The sequence below is a fragment of the Podarcis erhardii genome (genome assembly GCF_964252035.2).
Source record: "Podarcis erhardii genome assembly, chromosome: 4".
In the NCBI taxonomy this organism is placed as follows: Eukaryota; Metazoa; Chordata; class Lepidosauria; order Squamata; family Lacertidae; genus Podarcis; species Podarcis erhardii.
Genome location: NC_138508.1, coordinates 22,795,512 through 22,818,870, shown reverse-complemented (window position 1 = coordinate 22,818,870; position 23,359 = coordinate 22,795,512). Strand labels below are relative to the sequence as shown.

Below are 23,359 nucleotides of genomic sequence, written 5' to 3'. Positions count from 1 at the left end.
TGCTTTGCTGGGGGATAGCCATTAACACTGTAAGTGTTGAGCTTCATTTGGGGGACTACATTGGGATTATAATCTTTTTCTCCCTGCGGATATGGATAAATAATTCCCACCCTCCCACATCAACCCTACCCTATTGTTTCTTGCCTGCGGGCATGAAATTTTTAAATCACACTCCTCTCCCAAGTTCAGAAGACAATGCGCCATCCAGATTGTGCAACATTTCTTACTTCTCCATTGGGATTCCATTGATATCATTGGGGCTGCTGAATATTTATACCAAGTAGCTAATTCATGCCCTTAGGAAATAAATATTCTGGTATAAACGGATGACGTGGTCTTTTGCTGTTGTTTTCATTCTTGGATAATTATTTGTTAACGTTTTATTTAGGGAGATTCTGGAGGGGTGGGTGGGTGTGGAGAAGTTGTGGTTGGTTCTGCAAGCTTTCTGCATGGTGTTCTCACAGCGTGGAGAGATTACCAGCAGGTTGCGTATGAAAACTGCAACCTGTTACGTAAACATGTGGCACAGGGGATTCTTAAATCAGAGCCAATGCATTGCCAGACATAGTTCTGCCTGTTACCCCTCTCAAGTCCCGTCCACATCATGAAGTCAGGGCAGAGTTATGCCTGGTGATGAGTGATGCTCTCAGGTACTGTGTGGAAGTCTGGGAGATCAGCAGCAGATAGGACCAGAGCCAATGATAGGCAGAGCCAACTAACTTAGGTGTTTTCCCCATCATCTTACGGGCCATGGCTCAGTGGTAGATCATCCACCTTGCATGCAGAAGGCCCTAGGTGTAAGCTGTGGGAATTTGCACTTGCAAGGACAATGCCTCCTGATTGCCAGAAGACAAGAAAGAGAGAGAGACATTCTTAGCAGATTGGCGGATGTTCCTAACTTACGCAAATAAGTCTACCAATGAAAGACCTGTGCTAGTCACCTTTGAATGCATGGCTGCATAATTGTGTGACTATGAATAACAACAACAACAACAATTTATTATTTATACCCCGCCCATCTGGCTGGGCTTCCCCAGCCACTCTGGGTGGCTTCCAACAAAATATTAAAATACCGTAGTACATCAAACATTAAAAGCTTCCCTAAACAGGGCTGCCTTCAGATGTCTTCTAAAAGTCTGGTAGTTGTTGTTCTCTTTGACATCTGATGGGAGGGTGTTCCACAGGGCGGGTGCCACTACCAAGAAGGCCCTCTGCCTGGTCCCCTGTAACTTGGCTTCTCGCAGTGAGGGACCCGCCAGAAGGCCCTCGGCGCTGGACCTCAGTGTCCGGGTAGAACGATGGGGGTGGAGACGCTCCTTCAGATATACTGGACTGAGGCCGTTTAGGGCTTTAAAGGTCAGCACCAACACTTTGAATTGTGCTTGGAAACGTAAGACTTGGTTAATGTAAATGCCCCCCCCACGTTTTCCTCCAAAATGAAGCAGTTCACGTTGTTAGTCCATTGAGCTTAGTACTGTCTGCACTGATTGGCAACAGCTCTCCAAGGTTTCAGACATTGAGTCTTTCTAAGGCCTACCTGGAGCTGCCAGGGATTGAACCCTTCTGCATGCAAAGGAATGGCTTTATCTCCTTCCTCAAGGCCAAGTAGGGCCGGTGCTGTTTGGCAGGTAGTTTTATTTTTTCCTGAACCTGGATATCCTTGCTAAGTGAAAGGAAGGCTGGCATTAGCAGAGAGTGGGAGGGATGGTCTCCATGGAGACTGGACCTTTGGAAACCCTTCTCAACATTCCTTGCCCTGTTAGGCAAGAAGCTGCCTGCAGAATACTTGCAAATGTCAAAGCCATTGCTAGAAAGATATTTGGTGGTTCCTAGGAAACTTCAGTTTCCCATATTACTTTTCCCCTTCTTGCCGCTTCTGAGCACAGAAGACGCTGTTCAGCCTAAGAGATAACAGCGACCGGAGGGTCAAATGCTCAACAGAGCCACTCCTCAGACTGCAAATGACAAAGCAGTCATCTTAAAGCAGGCTGTCCTTTAGCAGTCACCTTTTAAGGTAATAGCCTACCCAAGCCAGACAACATTTGGTGCACGTTGTCATTCAGTGGTCTCTTATTTGACAGTGTCAGCTCTTGCTATTCCGAACATTTTCTTAATCATAAGCATGAGCTTCTGTGACAAGAGCTTGAAAAGGTTGCATACATTTTTGTTTTAAATTATAGCTTGCTGGTACTGTCGTCTATCTAATCACTATCTTCCTGGCGTGTCTTTCAGGTGGGTAGTGCTTGAGGACAGTGTGGAAGCCGCTGTTCTCAGTTCTCTGAGCATTACAGGAGGAGAAGGGTGGTGGGTAGGAGATTTCATCTCCTTCATTGGCCCTCTAGCAATTGGTATGTAACCATAGCTCAGTCTGAGGTCCACCTCACAGACAAAGACAATAGACTGGAGGTCAGCTCATCAAGTCTGGCCTCCTATGGAGTACTGCATGACTTTCCAAATTGCTAACTTACAGTGCAATCCTAACCATGTCTACTCAGTCCTATTGAATTCAGTGGGGCATATTCCCAGGTTTAGTGGGTTTAGGATTGTGGCTCTGGTAAAGAGAGAGAGATACGTGAAGGGCGTTGTGTCTGTGATAACAAAATGTGCAATCAGTTTACTTTCTGGTCAGGTCCAGTCCTACTAATAGCAGGGTGAGTCAGTCGCCTTGTGTGACAGGAATTAGAGGGCACCAGTGGTAGCCCTCATAGGTTTCTGTGTGCCACAAATCTCTAGCTGTGTGTGCCACAGGCCTGCCATACATCTCTTAAACTAGCCTCTTGCTCTCCGGTGCATTGAAGTCATATTCAAATGCCAGTCCAGTCAGCTTCCGTACATGGAATGTGGGCAGGGCGCCATCTTGTCCTTCACCTCAGGCAGCAAAATGTACTGGGCCTGGCCCAGTTGGAGGGATAAGGAATTCAGGCCTTGGTCCTCTGCCCCTTTCCATTTGCAGAACCTAAAAGGAACATAGTCTCCGACCAACCATTAAAACCATATTCTTCAATAGGTGGCCATAAGTCTCATCACTCCTGCCAAACTTGACTTAGTAGCTCTCTGAATTGGCCCACTTCCCTCCCCAAAAGACTACTGCTTTGCAACAGTGGTCTCTTGCTGATATGTGCTATCCGTTGCTGTGCAGGCTTGAAGTTTGAAGAACTGCAGGAGAAATTTGGGGCCGAATTCTTCAACATCTGCTTTGACGAGAATGAGCGGGTCCTGCGAGCCGTGGGTGGCACCTTGCAAGATTTCTTCAATGGCTTTGACGCTTTGCTGGAGCACATCAGGACTTCGTTTGGAAGGCAGGCCACTTCGGAATCCCCTTCTTTCCTATGCAAAGAGCTCCCCGAAGGCAACCTGATGCTCCACTACTTCCACCCTCATCAGATTGTTGGGTTCGCCATGGTGGGTATGGTCAAGGCGGCGGCCAGGAAAATCTACCAACTGGAAGTCGAAGTGGAGCCAATTGCAAACGACAAGTTGTGCCCCGAGGACTCAAACCCGGGCAACTGCAGCTGCCTGACTTTCGTCATCAAAGAGCGCGAAAATGCAAACATCACAAAAGCACTTCCTCTAGGCTCTTCCCAGTCCCCCTCGGACCTGAGGATAAGCATCAGCAACTTCTGCCGCGCTTTCCCCTTCCACCTGATGTTTGATCCCAGCATGCTAGTGCTGCAGTTAGGGGAAGGGCTTCGGAAACAGCTCAGATGCGATGCTCACAAGACGCTGAGGTTCCAAGACTGTTTCGAGATCGTTTCCCCAAAGATCGGCGCCACGTTTGAGCGAGTCCTCCTGAGGCTGTCGACACCCTTCGTGATCCGAACCAAACTTGAAGCGTCTGGCTCTGAAAATAAAGACAAGGTAATACCTGTTACGTTTAGCCTGCTTTAAAAAAAAAAAAAGGTTTGTTGGCAGATCAAGGAGTCTTCTAGCAAGCACGATCCGTAAAACTGAGGGGGAAACAACATTTCGTAAGGGCCAAATTAGACAAATTATATCTGTGGATCTCCCAATGATCCGCTGGGGTGATAGGCACTGTTCTCTGCTTTACACTGCTGGAGTCGTTTTACGGAGTGTTACTTCTCCCCCAGTCCCCTCCTTCAGGAGCTTTCCCTCACCTAAATAGTTTAAATATGAACAAATTAATTTTCACCGATGAAAGGCTTTTAATAAATTGCTTCACTCAAGAGATCTTTTTAAATCCATATGTATTTTTTTCACCTTATGAAATCAACAGGTCTGATGCTAGCCAAGTCATTTAACATCATAACTCATAGCCCTGAATTGTTGTTTGTTGTTGTTTTGTCCTATTTAAAATTCAAATGGAATGGCCTGAATGTTATTGGACTATGAGGGACATCTGCCAGGTATAATTTCGGGGCTCTAATTCTTCCTTCATTCACAATCACTGAACGACGACGACAACAACAACAACAAACTTGACACTTAGCTGTTGTCTGCAGCCTTTGTATAAAAATCCCAGATTCAAATTATGGATGTTTTGTCCCTTCCTTCTCTCCCCCCCCCAATATTCCTCACGCTTAGTTGTCAAAACTTGTTTAGACTCTGATGGTTTCCAAAATGAATTACGTTGGCTAATTTGACAGCTGTCAGTGGCTGTAAATGAGAAAAGTGAAAGAATAGATGGCAACGTGGGTTTTTTTAAATAAAAAAATCACCCAACACACTAATGGTTGTGCTTCATTGAACTTTAATAGCATCTTGGATAGCCACTTAGCATTTTTAATTAGGGATATGCAAAGCTTTCCCTATTAATTCCAATGATGCTGAACATTGCATGTTGTTTGGATTTACTTGGGAAAGCAGGTATATGTTATTCACAAGGGAACAAGTTTTTTGAATTGTTACTTTGCATGTTAGTTTGCATCCTAGCATGAGTGCCCATTGGAGAAAAGAGGTGGGAGAATAATGCAATTAAAAGTTTCCCCATTCAAAGTAAGAACTGGCTTGCTTCCACTTATGTTCTGGTATAATGTCAACTGCTTTCTTTGCTTATTGTCATTCCCTATTGATGTGTTGCATGTCTTGCTCTTGAGAAACGCGTCAGCTACTTCACAAAAGACATGGCTATTGCACACCCTTCTTTGTTGCCTGTAATTGGAAGCTGTTGTGAAATATCTAGTGGAAAGTTATTATTTCTTTGCAACTTTATAATTACTATTAAAAGGATCTACAATTACTATTTAAAGGATCTACAAATAAGAGTTCAGAAACTCTTCTTTATCTGCAGTACTTTTCTGCAAAGATGCAGTTACAGCTTCTGAATACAGAAATTGCAAAAAAAAAATCCACCCCCATTTTCATTTGTTTTTTTTCCAGGTACGTCAATAAAAACATTATTGTTATTTGCAGCCTTTTGTGATTAAATAGGGCATAACAACAACCTCAGATCGACGAGATTGATCTGTTCTTTGTTGATCAACTTAGAACCCGAGGACCCAAGAATGAAGTGAAACGCAGAAAGAAGTACCGTATTTTTCGCTCTATAAGACGCACCAGACCACAAGACACACCTAGTTTTTGGAGGAAGAAAACAAGAAAAAAATTATTCTGAATCTCAGAAGCCAGAACAGCAAGAGGGATCGCTGCGCAGTGAAAGCAGCAATCCCTCTTGCTGTTCTGGCTTCTGGGATAGCTGCGCAGCCTGCATTCGCTTCATTAGACGCACACACATTTCCCCTTACTTTTTAGGAGGGAAAAAGTGAGTCTTATAGAGCAAAAAATACGGTATATTTGGAGCAAAACATGCCTTTACCTTCCTGGATTAAGAATTGATAAAAGTTATATACCGGTATTCACTCATGGCCTGGTTTGAAAATCTGAAGTAGTAAAAAACCAAGACCTTCGTTTGTACAGATTTCTATTTTGTTTGCCTTTCCTTTTCTTTTGCCATCTGAAGCTAAGAAATAAGGTGCAAAGACAGGAGAGGAAGAAACTTATTGCCGTATTTCCTCCTATTAACTACTGGGTGCTGTGGCTGTTCCTTTGCCTTGAAATTGCAGCAAAGAAGGAAGGATGGCTGCGTCTCTTCTCTGCGTAGCTTGTTATGAAACTGAAACCGTTAGGGCTTCTGGGAAGGGATATGATGTCATTTCCTTTTCTTTTTCTGGGATGTTGTATATTCAAAAAGAAACTGAAATGACACTGCCTTCCTTCCCAGGAGCAGTTGAGGTTTCAGTTGGCTGCAGCAGAGACAATTTTAGGGTGGTGCAATCACTGTGGTTGCAGGGGGCACCAAAACAAAGCTGTAGGAGGCAGCATTGAGAGGCAGGAGGTGCCCAATTTTAGTGTCGCACAGGTTGTCACTGAAATTTGAGAGCCCAAAGTCAGCCCCTGTGCACAGCAGCAGTGAACCTAAACTTGCAGTTAGGGATGTGGGAGAAATTTGATTTTGTTTGCATTTCAATGAGTAGACCTAATTCACACTTCCCGAAGCAACATGCACGCAGAAACACAATTATTCTTTGAAGAAATAAAGCGTCTCTGAATTGTGTAATGCAGGTCTCCAAACAAATGTAACATGCCCTGGGACGTGAGAGTGAAGGGTGGGTAAATATTATTATGACTATTAATGACAACAACTACCAGTGTACAAATATTGCATTGTATTGGGGGAAAGTGTACATTTAAAATGCATATATTTAGTGAATATTACATACAAGCAAAAGCATCGTATTAGGGAATCGGCTTGTAACAATATGTGTATTGGTTGAAACTACATATAAAAATGTGTTTGTTAGGAGAAACATGCAGTAAAATGGCGGCGAGTTTTCATGAGCATTTGTAAAAAGGAGAAGAATGGCAAAAAGCTGCAGAAGTGTGGAGAATTGAATTTAAAATGGGGGGGAAATGACACACAGAAATTGAAATGGACTGATTTGTTTGTCTCTGGTAGCAATGGCAATGCAGCTTAGCTGCCAACTTGCTTTTATTTAAGTAGGTGGAAAAGAAGAGAAACACATCCCTAACGCCACCCACTCTGTTGCCTGCAGAGCTTAGGGCCTGGGGAGAAGAAGCACGGCCCTGTAGGTCCTTCCTTAACAATACCCCTGGGGCCGCCAGTCCAATCCAGTCTGCCATTCCTTCACTTTATTCTGAAGCACTTGTACTGCAGACTCAGGCACAGAGGCCTCCTCTGAGGGAAGATGATTCTTCCGGCTCCTGGCATGAGCATCTCTGATAGTATGTTCAGGGACTCTGCCACCTCCTTATGCTACGTGCCTTGGGCTGTTTGGGTTGCTGTTCAGGCTCAGCTTCCCGACTGGAAGGTGACAGGCCTGTGGATTCTCAGGGAGATGCAGTATACTCCGAATGGCATATACTTCATGAGGGCATGATTGGATGGTGCCAGCGTAATGATACAGCCAAAATAACCTGCCCTCAGAGGAAACTGTTTGGATGAAAAACAAGCCGAGAGGTGTTTCCTCACTAAAAATCTGCTATATGTTTTGGAAAGTTGTTTGTCTTTCTGTTCTCTTACAATATTGCAACCAGAATTGTTGATACTCTTATTATTTGTTGAATTTATATACCGCCCTATACCTGGAGGTCTCAGGGCAGTTCACAGAATAAAATCAAAATATAAAACCACAAAATGCATAATCAAAATAAAAGCAACAACCCAATATAACCCCTCCCTCCCAAATAAAACCCCACCTCATTTTAAAAGGGCATAGGGTGCCAATAAAATCAAACAAAGGCAAAAAGGAACGTTTTTGCCTGCTGCCTAAAGGCGTATAATGAAGAATTAGGTTTTGTCTCTGTCTGGGTACGATTTGACTCCATTTTGAATCAAGATGGCAGGTTGAATCTTTTAAGAACGGCACTGATTTTAACCACTGATTTCAAAACTTCGCTGCTTTGTTGTTGTTGTTGTTTTGGCTTCTTAGAATCGCTGGGCATTTCTGCATTTTATTTAAGTTCCACATATGCACCCCCCCACCCCCCTCACATTTTATTTTGAGGCTTTTTTCTTTTCCAAATCCCTACTCAGGGATGAAAACACTTGAGGGCCCTTTTCTCTCTGTCTCTGTCTCTCTGCCTGATTTATCTTGTTGGGAGTTAAACTTGGGGAAAGCGAGCTACATGCAGTGCCTTGATCTCCTGGAAGAGCAGTGGGATATTAATGCAATACATGAATAAAAACAATTGGTACAGCACACTGACATACCTAGAGCAGAATCTTGAGTTTAAATAACTGTTGCATTGGAGCGATAATCTTACATATTATATTAGAGGCCCATAAAGGGGATTCGAGAGAGCTTTTACACCTTGCTACTCATTTTAAAAATGCCAAAAGGAAAGAGCTTGTTATACTGTTAAGTGTTTCCAGGAGAAGCTTCATGAAAATTCGTAGAAGGTTGTACAATCATGATGGGGAGAAATATTACACTGCCGGAGGGCTGAGGGTGGAAGCACCGCCATCAAAACTGACGTTGAGCAGACTCACAATTTCATTTAACGTTCGCTCAAATATGTGTCCTTGTCTCTTAGCTGGAATGCTAAACATTAAAAAGAGCCTCAGATTTCCCTCACCCGACAGGTCTTTCATCCTTGTAGTCTGTTTGTGAATCACGAATAATTCAGTTCTCCGGTATTGGGCCAACATTCTGTTCTCTCACTGGAACACGGAGTTTATGGCACTGAGCTCTGGGAATATGGGGGACGAAATGGCACAAGATGCTTTAGCCATCCAACTAGCACTCTTAAGATCTGAGATCTTTCTGCTTTGATCCGACGGTGGCAACTTAGAGAGGCCCCTGCTATGTGCTTTGTGGGCCATTTGGGAAATGGGTCAAAATTACAGAGGCCCTTGGGTATGCTGGGAATAGAACACTTCCAGACTCGTAAACAGTCTCTCAAAAATAAGCATTGCCTTCGCTCAGAGCCCAGTTCTCCTCACTGTGTCAAATGTTCACTTAAGGATAATTAAGTGTGATGTGTCCAATGACGGCAGGGGGTTGGACGAAACGGTGGGAGAAATGTCACGATGTCCAGCTCAGGCTGTTACTAATAAGAAAGGCTTGGCAGGCTTTGGGGGTTTCATATTTTTGGCTAAAGCAGACCATTAAAATAAATAATTAAACAAAATGCTCTGTTGCGTGTACTTCTCCACCAGGAACAGAAGCGGGAGAGGTTTGAAATTGGTCAAATAATTGTTGAGCATCTAAAGCATTCATATATGAGAAAGGCAACAAAGATCAGGGTAATACCAATTATAGCAACTGCTCTTTTGTAGAACAGAGCTTTCAGAGTCTACTTAATTATTTTCGAAAACAGTGAAGGTGGGTAGTAGGCCAGAGCCGCTCTCCAAAACACAATGGCTCAAAAGCAGTGAATTTACACTTAAATAAGTCTGGATAGGACTACGGCAGCCACTCAAATTATTCCAGATTTTGCAACTCTGTCTTGTGCATGTTTACTCAGAAGTAAAACAACGACCACCAACTAAAGTCTGAAGATTAGAATTCACAATACACTGGGCTTTCAGACTTGCCTTGATTGTAAGTTCTGGACTACAATTCATTTGAAGTACAGCCAGCCTGTCGCAAAGCTTATCTTATGCTGCAGAGCCCAATCCTACAATGATTATGCAGAAATGTGGAGATTACTCCCCTCCTTTTCCATTGCTGACTCTGTTGCTCTCTTTCTGCCTTTGTTTTCTCTGCACTGCGAGTTTCTAAAAATGGATCTGGATGCCCACACTAGAGCTAAGCTTGAATGTAGAGCTGGAATAAGTATCTATCTAATCTTACATCTTCTCGTGTTGATCTCAATGGTGCTTACTTTCAAATAACCCAACAAGTTGTGGGAGAAGTTGGCCACTGATCAGTCTTTTTCGTTCTTCTGATTGCCATTATACTTTTCTCATGGATATAAATTAGCATCCTCAATCAATCAATCCTCAATTAAGATGCAGAGTTATATGGACAGATAATTGACATTCCTGCCCCTTTTGTCTCCTTCCCTTTTCAACCCTCAGTTTTTTCTTATTTCTTTTATTTTTCTCTGCCTCTCTGAAGAAGCATGATTGTTTTAAATGTTTTTTATTGCAAATGTGATAGATCATATCCCATTCTATAGTGTAAATATTTTTCATCTTTCTATATATAGATAAATAAAACCTCATCTACACTGTCAGCATAGGAACTTAACTTTGATTGATCTCACAGTGCCTTGAGCAATACATATCCTTGAAGTCTGAGGCTGAGGTCTGTTAAGGGTGCTTGGAATTGTGGCTCTTTGAAGGCTAAACTACAGTTCCCATGCTTCTCTTGGGGAAAATCTTCTGCTTTAAATGTATGGTGTGTACACAGACTGAGTTTGACTAAGCAAGGTTGATTAAACCCTGGAAGAATTGCTTTTGTTTCCTTTTCTGATTTTTACTGGAGCTTAATAAAATACTGCTACACCTGAAGTCCTTAGCTTCTGTAGGTTTGCTTTACTTGTGCATTCATTTGCCATTCAGCTGAAGCCATGACCTGGAAAATCCTATAAGCTTTATCTTTCTCCTGTGTGTATAATTTTTAAGCTTCTTTCCTGTAGTCAATGTAGCGCTAGGGAAATACCCATAAAATTGCCATCTAATTAAGAGTAAGCAGTGACTCCAACTTACTGTTTCCCATTAAACATTCTGTAAGTAATACGGTATGTAGCTTAACAACCGGGAGAGCATTTAGTCCAAAAAAAAATATTATGAAATTTAGATTGACAAGCTTTTTTAAAAAACAATAGGAAGCCTAATTCTGCCTCCCCCTTCCAAACATTTGATTGCATGAGAAGTAAGAACTACAGCCACAGTTCAAAGCCCAATGGCTTAGTTCCACCAAACTTCATTTTTAAACAGTTGGTGGGTTTAGGTTCAAGGTGCATGTCCAGCAGAGAAGACAGATTCCAGGAATGGAGCTTGTTAGAAGTATTAAGATTCAGCGTGAGGATAGCTGAAGATGGAATGGCGTAGGGGTCGTTTCCCCATGACCTGTTTGAGAAGCGTTCAGCCTGATTTGTTTGCAGAGAGATTAGACCAGGTCTGCTATTTAATGAGCATCCAGCCTCCTTTGTTCGTGGTGGGATTCAGATGGTGTAGCAGGAAGCAAGGGTTATTCCGCACATTCATTGGCAACTTCACTCTGCTTATCACAAGGAGTCCAATATTTTGGGGAAAATTAGGTTTTGTTTCTAGGGACACGGGTGGCGCTGTGGGTTAAACCACAGAGCCTAAGACTTGTCGATCAGAAGGTCGGCGGTTCGAATCCCCGTGACGGGGTGAGCTCCCATTGCTCGGTCCCTGCTCCTGCCAACCTAGCAGTTCGGAAGCACATCAAAGTTCAAGTAGATAAATAGGTACTGCTCCAGCAGGAAGATAAACAGCATTTCTGTGCGCTGCTCTGGTTCGCCAGAAGCGGCTTAGTCATGCTGGCCACATGACCCAGAAAAACTGTCTGCGGACAAACGTCGGCTCCCTCGGCCAGTAAAGCGAGATGAGCGCCGCAACCCCAGAGTTGGTCACGACTGGACCTAATAATGGTCAGGGGTCCTTTTACCTTTTTAGGCTTTGTTTCACAAGAGCCCTAAATTAGCTTTAATTGCACACCTGTTATTTGCCTGGTTAGGACTGAACTCTACCTGAAAACAATGATAGTTTGGAGGCACTCTTGGGGCATCACGAAACATGATTGGCAGATGTGAGAGAGGCTCCTTAATACCCTCCACATTCACTGACCCTCCCTCTGCAAATCCTTCTTTCCCTCACTACATTTTGCCTGCGGGACACATTTCCACTTCTGGAGCCCACCTGTGGATTAAAAGAGCAGCCGACATGGTTGGAAAATGCCCTTTTGCAGGGAAGAAATAGCAGGTGAGAAAGTGTTATGCACTATCTCTTGCCCACCCAATTCCCACCCAGTTCGCACATTAATATTCTGAGGCAAATTTGATGTCGGGTCTTCCTAGGTTTGCCTTGTAATGTGCTAGTCTCTAATGATTCCTATATGCCTCATTGAGGGAATCGGCAATGGAGACCAGTTCTAGTGACATAATTGTACCTGAGGTTGTTTTTTAATGAGGTGATTTATTGTTCATCAATGCTCGATGCTCATAATGAGTAGTTTTAATGAGGATATTTAAAATCATTGTCTACTGTCTGGTATTCCGGAGGTTGCAAATAGCTGAGGTGAGATGCAATTTAATAGAGATGAGAGTTTCTCTGCCATGGAGAGCATGTGCCAGGGTTGAATAAAATTTCCTGTAAATCAGCAAGACGCAGCGCAGAGTACATCGCAATCAATAGTAGTTCTCTGACCTAGACCTGCAGTTTGAAACTGTGATCGTGCCCACCTCGTGTTCGTACAGGAAAATAGTGTTTTCACAATATTCTAAGGGTACCGAAGCCTCTGTGTGCATTTTGTAAGGCTGCAGTCAGGGAGAAAGAAAACCAACTTCCCAAGGCACGAACTAAAGGCAATGGGGTTTTGTTTATCGGTGTTGAAAATTCTTGGAGCAAGAAGCCAACAAAAGCAAATTTTAAAACTCAATAAAAACTATTGTCTGTAGTGAAACAGGTTGGGATGGGGCAGTTGGGAAGGGATCAGTTTTGTGAGAAAGTTTGAAAATACTGTAAACATTTACTTGCCTTTACTAGTAAGCAAATATGTTATTGGGCAAGACTTTCTGGGCAGAGAATGCCAATGGATGAGGAAGTATATATAGGAAATAGAATCACAGAATCATACTATCATAGAATTGTAGAGTTGGAAGAAACCCTGAGGGTCATCTAGTCCAACCCCCTGCAATGCAGGAATCTCAACTAAAGCATCCATGACAGATGGCCATTCCACCTCTGCTAAAAGGCCACCACTTCCTGAGGGAGTCTACTGCCGAACAGCTGTTATTGTCTACCAACCACAAAAAGTTGCAGAATTTAAAGCACATAAAAGCATTAAAAGAGGGAGGGGAATCAGAAAACATTCAGATTATGTAAGAGAAATTGCAATATTTAGATATTTTGCAACTTGCTTGGAAATGTTTTAAAAATAAGAGCCCTCCAATACAATGCTCAACAGAGACTTTTGCTGATGGACTGTGTAATGGGATCTATCCCAACCCCCTGATTAAAAACTACATTTAAAAAGAACACGTGGCCCTGACTTCACTTCTTTATTATTACAAGGGCAATATCTGGGGACTTTGGTTAGATCTGCCCCTTAAACGTTATTATTATTTATCAGATTTATTAAACATGTTGAGGGGAAGCCATTGAAGTGTGCTAGAGGAAACAATTTACTGTACTGAGCCAACAGTAAGTTCAAATAATGCCTTTTTTTCCGCCAAAAGTTGTGGCAATTGGTATGAGGAAGGCAAAAGCCCAAACAGGCCCAGTAATTCTACAGGCAAATTCCTCCCTGGCCCTGAATACAGCAAGGCTATACATGAGTACAGCCACACAACATGGTGAGCAGGTGGGACAACTGCTTCCTAATTGTGCTGTTTGCTGGAAGCGCAGCTGGTTTCCATGTTTGACTGGCAGACCCCACAGAAGACTGGCCCTTCCAGGTCTGTCACCAGATCTTCACCCACCCACCAGGGGCCCTAACTGGCCTGATCAAATTTAAATTTTTGGTGGGTGATCCCAGCAGCCCAGCAGTCAGCTGATGCTAATGTCGGCCGACCACGCAGATTGCCTCTCCTCCTTCGTTCCCTGGCAACTGCACTAGGCCGCAATTGCTGCCACCGTCTGAGTTGAGGTAAGCTGTCTTTCCAGATAATAAGAAGGAGAAAGCCCCCCCCCCCAAAAAAAACATTCTATAGCAATTCCTTCACCCAAAGTTTCTGTTAGGTTGACCGAAAGCTCCTATGATTAATTGTGATTAATTGCTGGTTTGCTAGCGGACTATTTCTAAGAAGAATGATATAAACTGTTGTTGTTGGAAATCGAGCTATCATTGATTTGGCCACTGTACCCAGAATCTCTGACAAAAGCAACATTGCTTTTATTTTTGTACAGAGTAGTTGGATAAGTAGAACATGACATGACCAAATGTGTTGTGGGTCAACACAAGCCGAGCCTTCTATGAAGATATAATTTTCGCAGTCCGAACCATAAATGGCTGTTTCTCAGTAATGATGGTCAGCAGAGATTTTGTACTAATTTCAAGTCCAGGGAATGCTTTCCTGATGAAGTTCTGTTAGAACATATTTGGGTGGGGAAATAAAAACATCTAAATACATATGTCTCAGCAAGCTGTATTTTTTGAAATCCCACAAAACTGAGTGCACGCAGAGTGCTTCCAACAAAAGCCAGAACAGCCACCAGTTAGGTTACAAGACAGTGGAATTCACAGCATCATCGGTGATAATTCATATTTATTTATTTAACAAAAGTGATATACCGCTTGATTGTAACAAAACTCCCAAGCTGTTTACAAGAAACATCAAAACCATCAATAAAAACAGTTAAACACAAGTAATTGAAACATTTAAAAGTAAGATGAACTGTTAGAAGATTAAAGCACATTAACAGCTACATGTTTGGAAAGGCTTGCCTAAATGAAAATGCTATTGTTATATTATTATTATTTATTCAATTTATATATGTCCCTTTATCAAAAGATGTCCTTTATCAAAAGATACAACATTAAAAACACATTACAGAACATCACTGATAAAAACAGCAAAAAAACATACTGACAGACAGCCTAATAAAGAAATAATCATAATAATATCAGGCCTCTCCCTCACATTTTTACAGGTCATAAATTATTTAATAGCCATAGGCCTGGGTAAAAATCAGTTTATTACAACTGCAGAATGAGTATTTTGTGTCACCTGTAATCATGCCAGGTCTGTAGACCCCAAAGTCCTCAAATGGACTCATATGGGGTAAGGTGGTCCTGCAGGTTCTTAAATCAATGTTTGATTGCACCAATAGTTTGCACTTGAATAAGAGTGGCTGGACGAACAACCAATCAAGAAAGATTTAGGGCACCTCCAGTTTGTCAGCTTTTTGTGGGAGGGATTTCAGCACATACCGGGCAATTTAGGTTTGCTTAACTAAAGTGTATTGAAGTGCTCTGTTTCCCTAGTGAATCAAATCCACTTTAAAAGAATCAGACTTCCTTGTGGTTAGGAAAGTGATGTGGAGATGCATTGAAAAGTGTGAGATGAATATAAAAGGGAAGGCTTACAAACACTCCGGAAGCAAATCAGGATGAATACTCAATGACATACAACCTCACCGCAAAGAAAGAATGCCCAGTAAAGTACCAGATATAATCTAATCTCCATGTAAACTTTGTGCAAGCAAATAAGGATGAATGCTCCGTAAATAGGACATCTGGAAGAGCCTTTAGGATTTTGATAAACCGGTTGAAGAATCCTTTAACACAGCATTTCTGAAAGTTTTGATACCTCAGACACTATTTCTTTCCTGGATTAAAACTATGGGCACACTGCAAATTTACCATCAAGGAGATGCATTTATGTTTCCTTGTTTGGATCTCAGACCGTCTGGGAAGGCATCCTCCTTGCAACTGCGGAAAAGATTGCTTCATGCCACCCTGCCCTTCCATAGGCCCAGTCCATGGCTCAGAGATCGGACCACACTTCCTGGGCAATAGAGGAGCTTTAACCCATGAATAATAAAATAAAGTCCAATAAAATTGCACAGAAACATTTAAAAAAAAGGGTTGAGGAAAGAGAAGGAGACAGATGCGGGGGAGGAACTATTTTTAGCTCTCCTAAAAGTATGTCAAGAATTAAAAATAAAAGCCTGACTCTGCTTTTTAGAGGTGAGTGGGAGGGAAGGAGACATCTGTTTGGAGAGAGCTGGTTTGAGACTGAGCAGGCTCAGAACAATGAAGGACAGGCCTCTGTAGACTGAAGGTATGAGACTGGGATTCCCAGAGCAGTGGCTGATGTCTGAGTGCCAGCAGAAACCAGGGGAAACTGATTTATACTGAGTTATTGGTCCATCAAACTCTATTGTTTACATTCTGACTGGCTACAGCTCTCTAAAGTTTCAAACATGGTCTTTTCAAGCCCTGTCTAGATGCTGGATGCCAGCATCCAAGTTTGGGACAAGTACCCTTTGGCGAGAGAATTCTAGCAGAAATTTAACATGACAAAACTTGCAGCAAAGTAAAAGTGTTATAATTTGTAAAACCTTAAAATGTGGCCTTTTCAGTGAATTCCGAAGTTTTCCGCTTCCACCAACATAGAAAAAGACCACACGTTTGGTAAGTTATAAAACGGTTTACTTACAAACTCTCCAAAGGTTAGATTCATGTGCATTTCCATACAGCAGACAGAAAAATCACACAGCCCATAAAATTTTGCTTGGTTTCAATGTGGTAAATGTTTCTAAACTATTTTATTGTTATTTTTTAAAATTTGTATACCGCCTTTCATCCATAGATCTCAGGGCGATTCACAGCATAAAAATGCAAGATGAAAGCACAAAATACATAATCAAAACAAAACAAACCAACACACCCAAACCCTCCAACAAACACATTTAAAAGGGTATATGAACTATTGGTATAGGAAAACATAAGTTTCATCCTGCATTGTTGTCTGAACTGAGAGAACAAAAGGTTTAGTTACCTATTTCCTCTGAAGGTGAGGGGAAATTACATAGGCTAAGCCTGGTAGGTCAGCTGACTCTATGGCATTAACCCCTTCATGCATTAATTAGGCTCAAACATGCTGGTTATATGAGGCTGGTTATATGAGGCTGGTTTATCAGTTCAATAAGAGAACCAAAACACAGCCATCTTTTAAAATTCAAATTTCTCTGGTGTAGTTCTCCAGCCAACTAATGTGTACAAGATTCATGTACTGGGGCAAAGCATGTGTAAAAATGGTTATATTAGTGAAAATAGTGCACAAAAAGGCTGTATATCATGGGGAATTGCTCTGCAAAAAAGTGTGTGTTGGGCAAAATTGCATACAAATCTGTATATTGCGAAAGATTGATGCTAAAATGCTGATGAATTTTCATGAGGACTTGCAAATTGATGTGGAAATGTGAACTTAACATTGGGGGGAAATGAGATAGTGGAAAGTGGAATTTCAGTGGGAAAACACAACTGAGGGATTAAACCCCTCCTCTTCCTTGTGCTGCAATCCTAATCTGGTTCTGGGCTCCCTTGGCTGCTTTTTGAAAAGAAACTGATGTGGGCAATCCGAAGCACCGGATATAAAAACATGATTGAAGCAACATCTCGGTAGAACCTTTATCAGCCTCTGGATATTCAAAGAGTACTTTTAGATAAAGGAAAAGGGACCCCTGACCATTAGGTCCAGTTGTGGCCGACTCTGGGGTTGCGGCACTCATCTCGCTTTAGTGGCCAAGGGAGCCGGCGTCCAGCTTCCGGGTCATGTGGCCAGCATGACTAAGCCGCTTCTGGCAAACCAGAGCAGCGCACGGAAACGCCGTTTACTTTCCCGCTGGAGCGGTACCTATTTATCTACTTGCACTTTGACGTGCTTTCAAACTGCTAGGTTGGCAGGAGCAGGGACCGGGCAACGGGAGCTCACCCGTCGTGGGGCTTCGAACCGCCGACCTTCTGATCGGCAAGTCCTAGACTCTGTGGTTTAACCCACAGCGCCACCCGTGTCCCTTTTAGGTACAGAACACTTAATTATCCTTTATGCATGGCTGTATTCTGTTATGCATGGCTGTATTCTGTTAATATATTAAGATAGTTCGCATAGCATAGTTTGCTGACAACTTTTGTGTTTCAAAGACTCTCGCTTTCCCCCCATGATGTGTTCTTTCTCTTGACCTCCTTCTTTGGAGGTCTTTAAGCAGAGGCTTGACAACCATATGTCAGGAGTGCTCTGATGGTGTTTCCTGCTTGGCCGGGGGTTGGACTCGATGGCCCTTGTGGTCTCTTCCAACTCTATGATTCTATGACTGGGTTTTGGTGGGCGTGTTCTTGACTCTTCTGCTGCATGTGCTTTGAACCGAAGCAGCCTGTTCTGCTCTTATCTTGGGTCCTTCGCTTGCCACATACAAATTCAGCTGCATTCCAGGAGTTACTCATTTCGACCTTTCCTCCCTTCCGAATGTTTCTCTTTCGTGCATTTTTTCCCTCTGTACAGACTCGCAAAATTGTTCCTATGGTGATAAACCTCCCCCATTTCCCCCCATGCTTCTTGCGCTTTTCCCATAACAAGTATGATAAATGGTGCACTGGCCTCATGAATTCGCTCAGAAGTATCACTTGATTTCTGGCATAAACATTCTCTTTGAGATAAGTCAGGAGTTGAGTCCGTCTAGCTCTTTAAAGCTTCGTCTTTGTGCTATTGGTTCACTTAACCCAGGATAGTCCAGTCCTGCTTGATACATAACCCACCAAACCAGGGTTCACCAAAATAGGGCCCTGCATCGTATGCATGGATTCCTTGCCTGCCACCTTTCCCAGGCTGAAATTAGGCTTTAAAGAAGTGTTTCTTTTGTAGCTCATGCAATTGGCTGAGATGTGTGCTTGATTCCCAAACACAGTCTACAAATGGTCAAAACGGTTTTATTTGCACCACGAATGTTGTTCTGATGCTTAATCTCTGCTGCTTAGTTTATGTTTTAAATTTTGTATAGTGCTTGGTTTTATCTAAGCTACTTTGAGACCCAGATGCAGTGAAAAGGGGAGTGTTTTACAAAGAAATAATAGTACAAGTCTTGTATTGCTGTTCTGGCAGCTTCTTGACACACTCGCTTGCATTTTTGAGCTCCCGGTAGCCCACTCTTTGCGGTTGGTGACCTACATACAGCTTGGTGGGTCCCAAGTTGCGGTTTGCTCTAACGGGAGCAGCCTTTCAGGATCTTGGAGAAAGGTCTTCTCCATCCTCCCTTATGAGCTGAATTCTTTCCGATGGGACATCATTGCAGAGAGCCTGGGATCTTCTATGTGCAAATTGGATGCTCCATTGCTGAGTTACCCTATTGGCCCAAATATAAGCCGCACCCAAATATAAGCTGCACTTTTAAAATTAGGGGGGGGGGAGAAAAATTACCCTAATATAAGACGCTTCCTTCCTTGCTGCTGCATACTGGGCTGGGGGGGGGGGGGAGCCACACTGCCCTGCCAGCAGCCTTTCCCCTTCCTCACTCTCTCTCCCTTCCCAGCCTTGGGGGAGAGGACAGGGGTCAATGCATGGGGTGGGCGCTGCTTTGCTGCATTCCTGGTACTGTTTGCCCCACGCTCCTGGCTGCATACTGCAAGGTTGTGTATATAAGCCACACTTTAACTTTTCACAGGCAGAATTAGGGGGGAAAGTGGGGGAGGGGAGTGGCCGCTAGGACCACATAACACTGTTCCTGAGAGATCTGCATAGGCTCCCAGTACGTTTCTGAGCCCAATTCAAAGTGTTGGTGCTGACCTTTAAAGCCCTAAACGGCCTCTGTCCTGTATACCTGAAGGAGTGTCTCCACCCCATTGTTCAGCCCGGACACTGAGGTCCAGCTCCGAGGGCCTTCTGGCGGTTCCCTCACTGCGAGAAGTGAGGTTGAAGGGAACCAGGCAGAGGGACTTATTGGTAGCGGCGCCCACCCTGTGGAACGCCCTCCCTTCAGATGTCAAGCAAATAAGCAGCTATCCTATTTTTAAAAGACATCTGAAGGCAGCCCTGTTTAGGGAAGTTTTTAATATTTAATGCGGTATTGTTTTTAACATTCGAGAGTGGCTGGGGAAACTCAGCCAGATGGGCAGGGTATAAATAATAAATTATTATTAATATAATTATATTCGGGCCAATACCGTATGCACAACACCACCACATTTGGTGAATATGGTCATTTATGTGAGTAAATAGGTCTGCTGTACCCACTTGCTCTCTTGTCACCATTATGATGGTTGTCGGAATACTGCACTGTACTCTATGTAAAACTTCCATTGCACTTGACCTTGAAGCTGCAGGTGGTTTCAGAATGGTGTGGGCCCAAATGTATGGAGGTCAGACAGCAAACCCCCCCCCCGCCAGCTCTGCCCCCCCAAACTTTCAGTACTTACTGAAGACTTTTTTACTGCAGCAGGCATTTTAATTGAAGTTTGATTTTATAGATTTAAATTATTTTTATTTGTCTCTGTGTGCTTTTGTAAACAGAAAGGCTATTGTAATTAAGTGGCATAGAAGTGATTTGATTAATTAATTGTTTAGTTAATTAATTAATACAGTGGTACCTCGGGTTACATACGCTTCAGGTTACAGACTCCGCTAACCCAGAAATAGTGCTTCAGGTTAAGAACTTTGCTTCAGGATGAGAACAGAAATTGTGCTCTGGCGGCGCGGCGGCAGCAGGAGGCCCCATTAGCTAAAGTGGTGCTTCAGGTTAACAACAGTTTCAGGTTAATTACGGACCTCCGGAATGAATTAAGTACTTAATCCGAGGTACCACTGTACTCAACAAGATAGCTCAGTCAGTAGAGCATGAGACATGTAGGGGCGTGGGTTTCAGCCCCACGTTGGGCCAAAAGATTCCTGCATTGCAGGAGGCTGAACTCTATGACCCTTGTGGTCCCTTCCAACTCTATGATTCCACAAATCTATTAATCTATGATTCTAAGTCATCTGGCCACAGTCTGTGGCCCAGGCTCTCTTTTTGATGATGCGATTTGTAAGTGGCATCTCTGCTTGATGCATGCAGCCTGATGGAACCGGTCTATGTTTCTGAAACAATTGCCTCTTTTTCAGATACTTCTAATATCTGTGACGTTTATGACCACAAATTATATTTTCTAGAGTTGGTTCATGAACATACTTTTGGAGCCATGGGGTTGAAAAGTGATCAAGGGTTCCTTACCAAGAGATATCTTCCCTTGAGTCTGAGGCTGGCACATATGTTTCCTTGCAACACCCATTAAGAAAACAAATCCCCAGCTGCATGGACTTAGCAAGGCTTTCTAAGGGCACAACCGGGAGCAGCCATGCAGTTAGCCTCTTGCCAGAGGCAAGTAAGGATTCCTTCTGGGTGGTTTGTTTGCCTGATCACTCTGTTCAAGCTGTGGCTCATAGATTATGAGGAAACAGGCTAACATTAACTACGAAAGAAGCGATCAGAGGGAAAAGAGGGGGAAAAGCGAATCCACTTTCCAATAGCTTGTATGAATGCAAAGACTTTTGTGTGTGCATGTTCTGGAAATTAGGATGTGTTTGTTCACATAGTTCCACGGTTTATCTGTTTTATGCTTTTATTTTTGCTGTTTTATGGTTTGTTGGTCATGCATTATTTTTTGATGATAGTTTATGTAACCTTCCCTGGTAACTTAGGGGAAAGAATGGGCAAGAAATACCAGAAATAAACAGACACTAGTGGACACCATTTTGGCCACTCTTGGGTTAGATTGTTGGTCCAGGACTGGTATTCAACACTAGTCATACTCAGGGCTAACCTGGGTTCGTTAACTTCCATATGTCTACTGTGAGTAGGACTTAGTTGAATACCACCCCCATGTTCAAATTCTCATTTGGCCATGAAGCTCACTGGCTAACTTTGGGCCAGCCACCAATTCTTAACCTGATCCAACAGGGGCAAAATGTGAGGACCACTGTGAGGATTAGGCAGGTTCTTGTGTTTCCTAAGAGCCATCTCATTCTCACCAAGAGCAATGTGCCACTCCATAAAGCTTTGAGTTGCATGTAGTGCTGGTTGGTTTTCTTAAGGAGTATTCTTATATTTTGTGCATTTTTAATGGTAGTAATTGTTTCTTACCATGTTTCTTGGCTCGGTAGTAAATGTTCATTTTTCACAGAAATGATGTTGCACAGTAAACTTCAGTAAAAGTCCCTTGCAGACCTCACCCACTAAACACAGATAGGTTGGGGGCAACACTGTGGATAGGGGTTGCATGTACCCCCCCCCCTCTGCATTTAAGTATCACTTGTTCAGACAAATACCTGAAGATTCTAGTGTTTTACCTAAAAGTGTGATCTGTGGATCTGAGCCTGAAATCCTGTGCCTTCCTATCTATCGCATGCTGGTCCTAATACTTGCCTGTTGCAAGGATTACTGAGATACTGAATACGAGGCTTTCTGAATACTTGAAATGTGCAGCATAAATGTGAAGTAATATCTTTATAGCCTTCTGATTTTCAGAGTTTCTGTTGCCACCTATAAAATGGTTACAGGAACACCAAAGTATCTCAGCGTGCTGTTGTAGGGAAGCGTAATTAAGAGACTGTGAATTGTCATAGACAGTCAGATCAAAGGTTTGGCTAGCTCAGCAACCTAGTGTTTTTAATTAACGTCTTTTGAACCCCCCTTATGGGAGGTGATTGGATGCTTTTGAAACGCCAAATTGTCTTTACCACCTTTTCTTTTGTCCACTGTGTTTAATTGAACGCCTTTCAAAGGATACTGTAAACTGAAGAGCAGCTTCTCCCAAACCCTGCTGGTTTCTTCTTTGTTTTTCTGTCTGCAGGGGTTTCTTTCTCCCCTGTTTTCAAGTTTATGTAATATGTAGGTCAATCAGGCCCTAGTTACAGTTTTCACTAAACAGTAGCATGCAAGTACAGCTCCTTGGTTTGGCCTTCAGCCACCCTTGAAACATTTTGAACCATGAGGTGGTTAAAAAGGTAAAGGGACCCCTGATCATTAGGTCCAGTCGTAGCTGACTCTGGGGTTGTGGCGCTCATCTCGCTTTATTGGCTGAGGGAGCCGGCATACAGCTTCCGGGTCATGTGGCCAGCATGACTAAGCTGCTTCTGGCGAACCAGAGCTGCACACGGAAACACCGTTTACCTTCCCGCTGAAGCGGTACCTATTTATCTACTTGCACTTTGACGTGCTTTTGAACTGCTAGGTTGGCAGGAGCAGGGACCGAGCAACGGGAGCTCACCCCATCGCAGGGATTCGAACCGCCGACCTTCCTAGGCTCTGTGGTTTAACCACAGCGCCATCCACATCCCGCACATGAGGTGGTTACTCCAGTTCTAAAACCGAATTGGCAAACCTGCTTTCATTGCCTGAGACCAGCTTGCCAATCTGTGAAGAGTGGCTTTGGGTGTGGACTGTTTCATTTCTGTGTTCTTTATAGCACAATGACATTCTTTCCATCTGTTTTTTCAACTTCAGTGTCTGTTTTAGGCATGGGCCATGACTCACTGATAAAGTATCTGCCTTGCATATGGATGATCTCAGATTCGATCCCCAATATCTCCAGCTGGGTTGGGGGAAAAACGCTGCCTGAAACCTTAGAGAGCCACATGCCAGTCAGTTAAATGGACTAATAGATTGACTCGGTGTAAGACAGCTTCCTGTGTTCCTATGCTTTACAGTCTACAATGTGGTTGAATGTCAAAGCATTCATGTGTGAGTGTTGACAATCCCAAATGACTGTTGTGA

At 43.1% G+C, this 23,359-nt stretch overlaps 1 protein-coding gene across 1 annotated transcript in view; it reads left to right on the top strand.

The window, feature by feature from the left end:
- The window catches only part of GUCY1A2 (guanylate cyclase 1 soluble subunit alpha 2), a 161,821-nt gene that overhangs the window by 36,000 nt on the left and 102,462 nt on the right, over nucleotides 1-23,359 (top strand). The window contains exon 4 of the mRNA XM_081860349.1: nucleotides 3,140-3,858. Within this exon, the coding sequence (XP_081716475.1) occupies nucleotides 3,140-3,858 (719 nt within the window). The remainder of the gene's footprint in view (nucleotides 1-3,139; nucleotides 3,859-23,359) is intronic.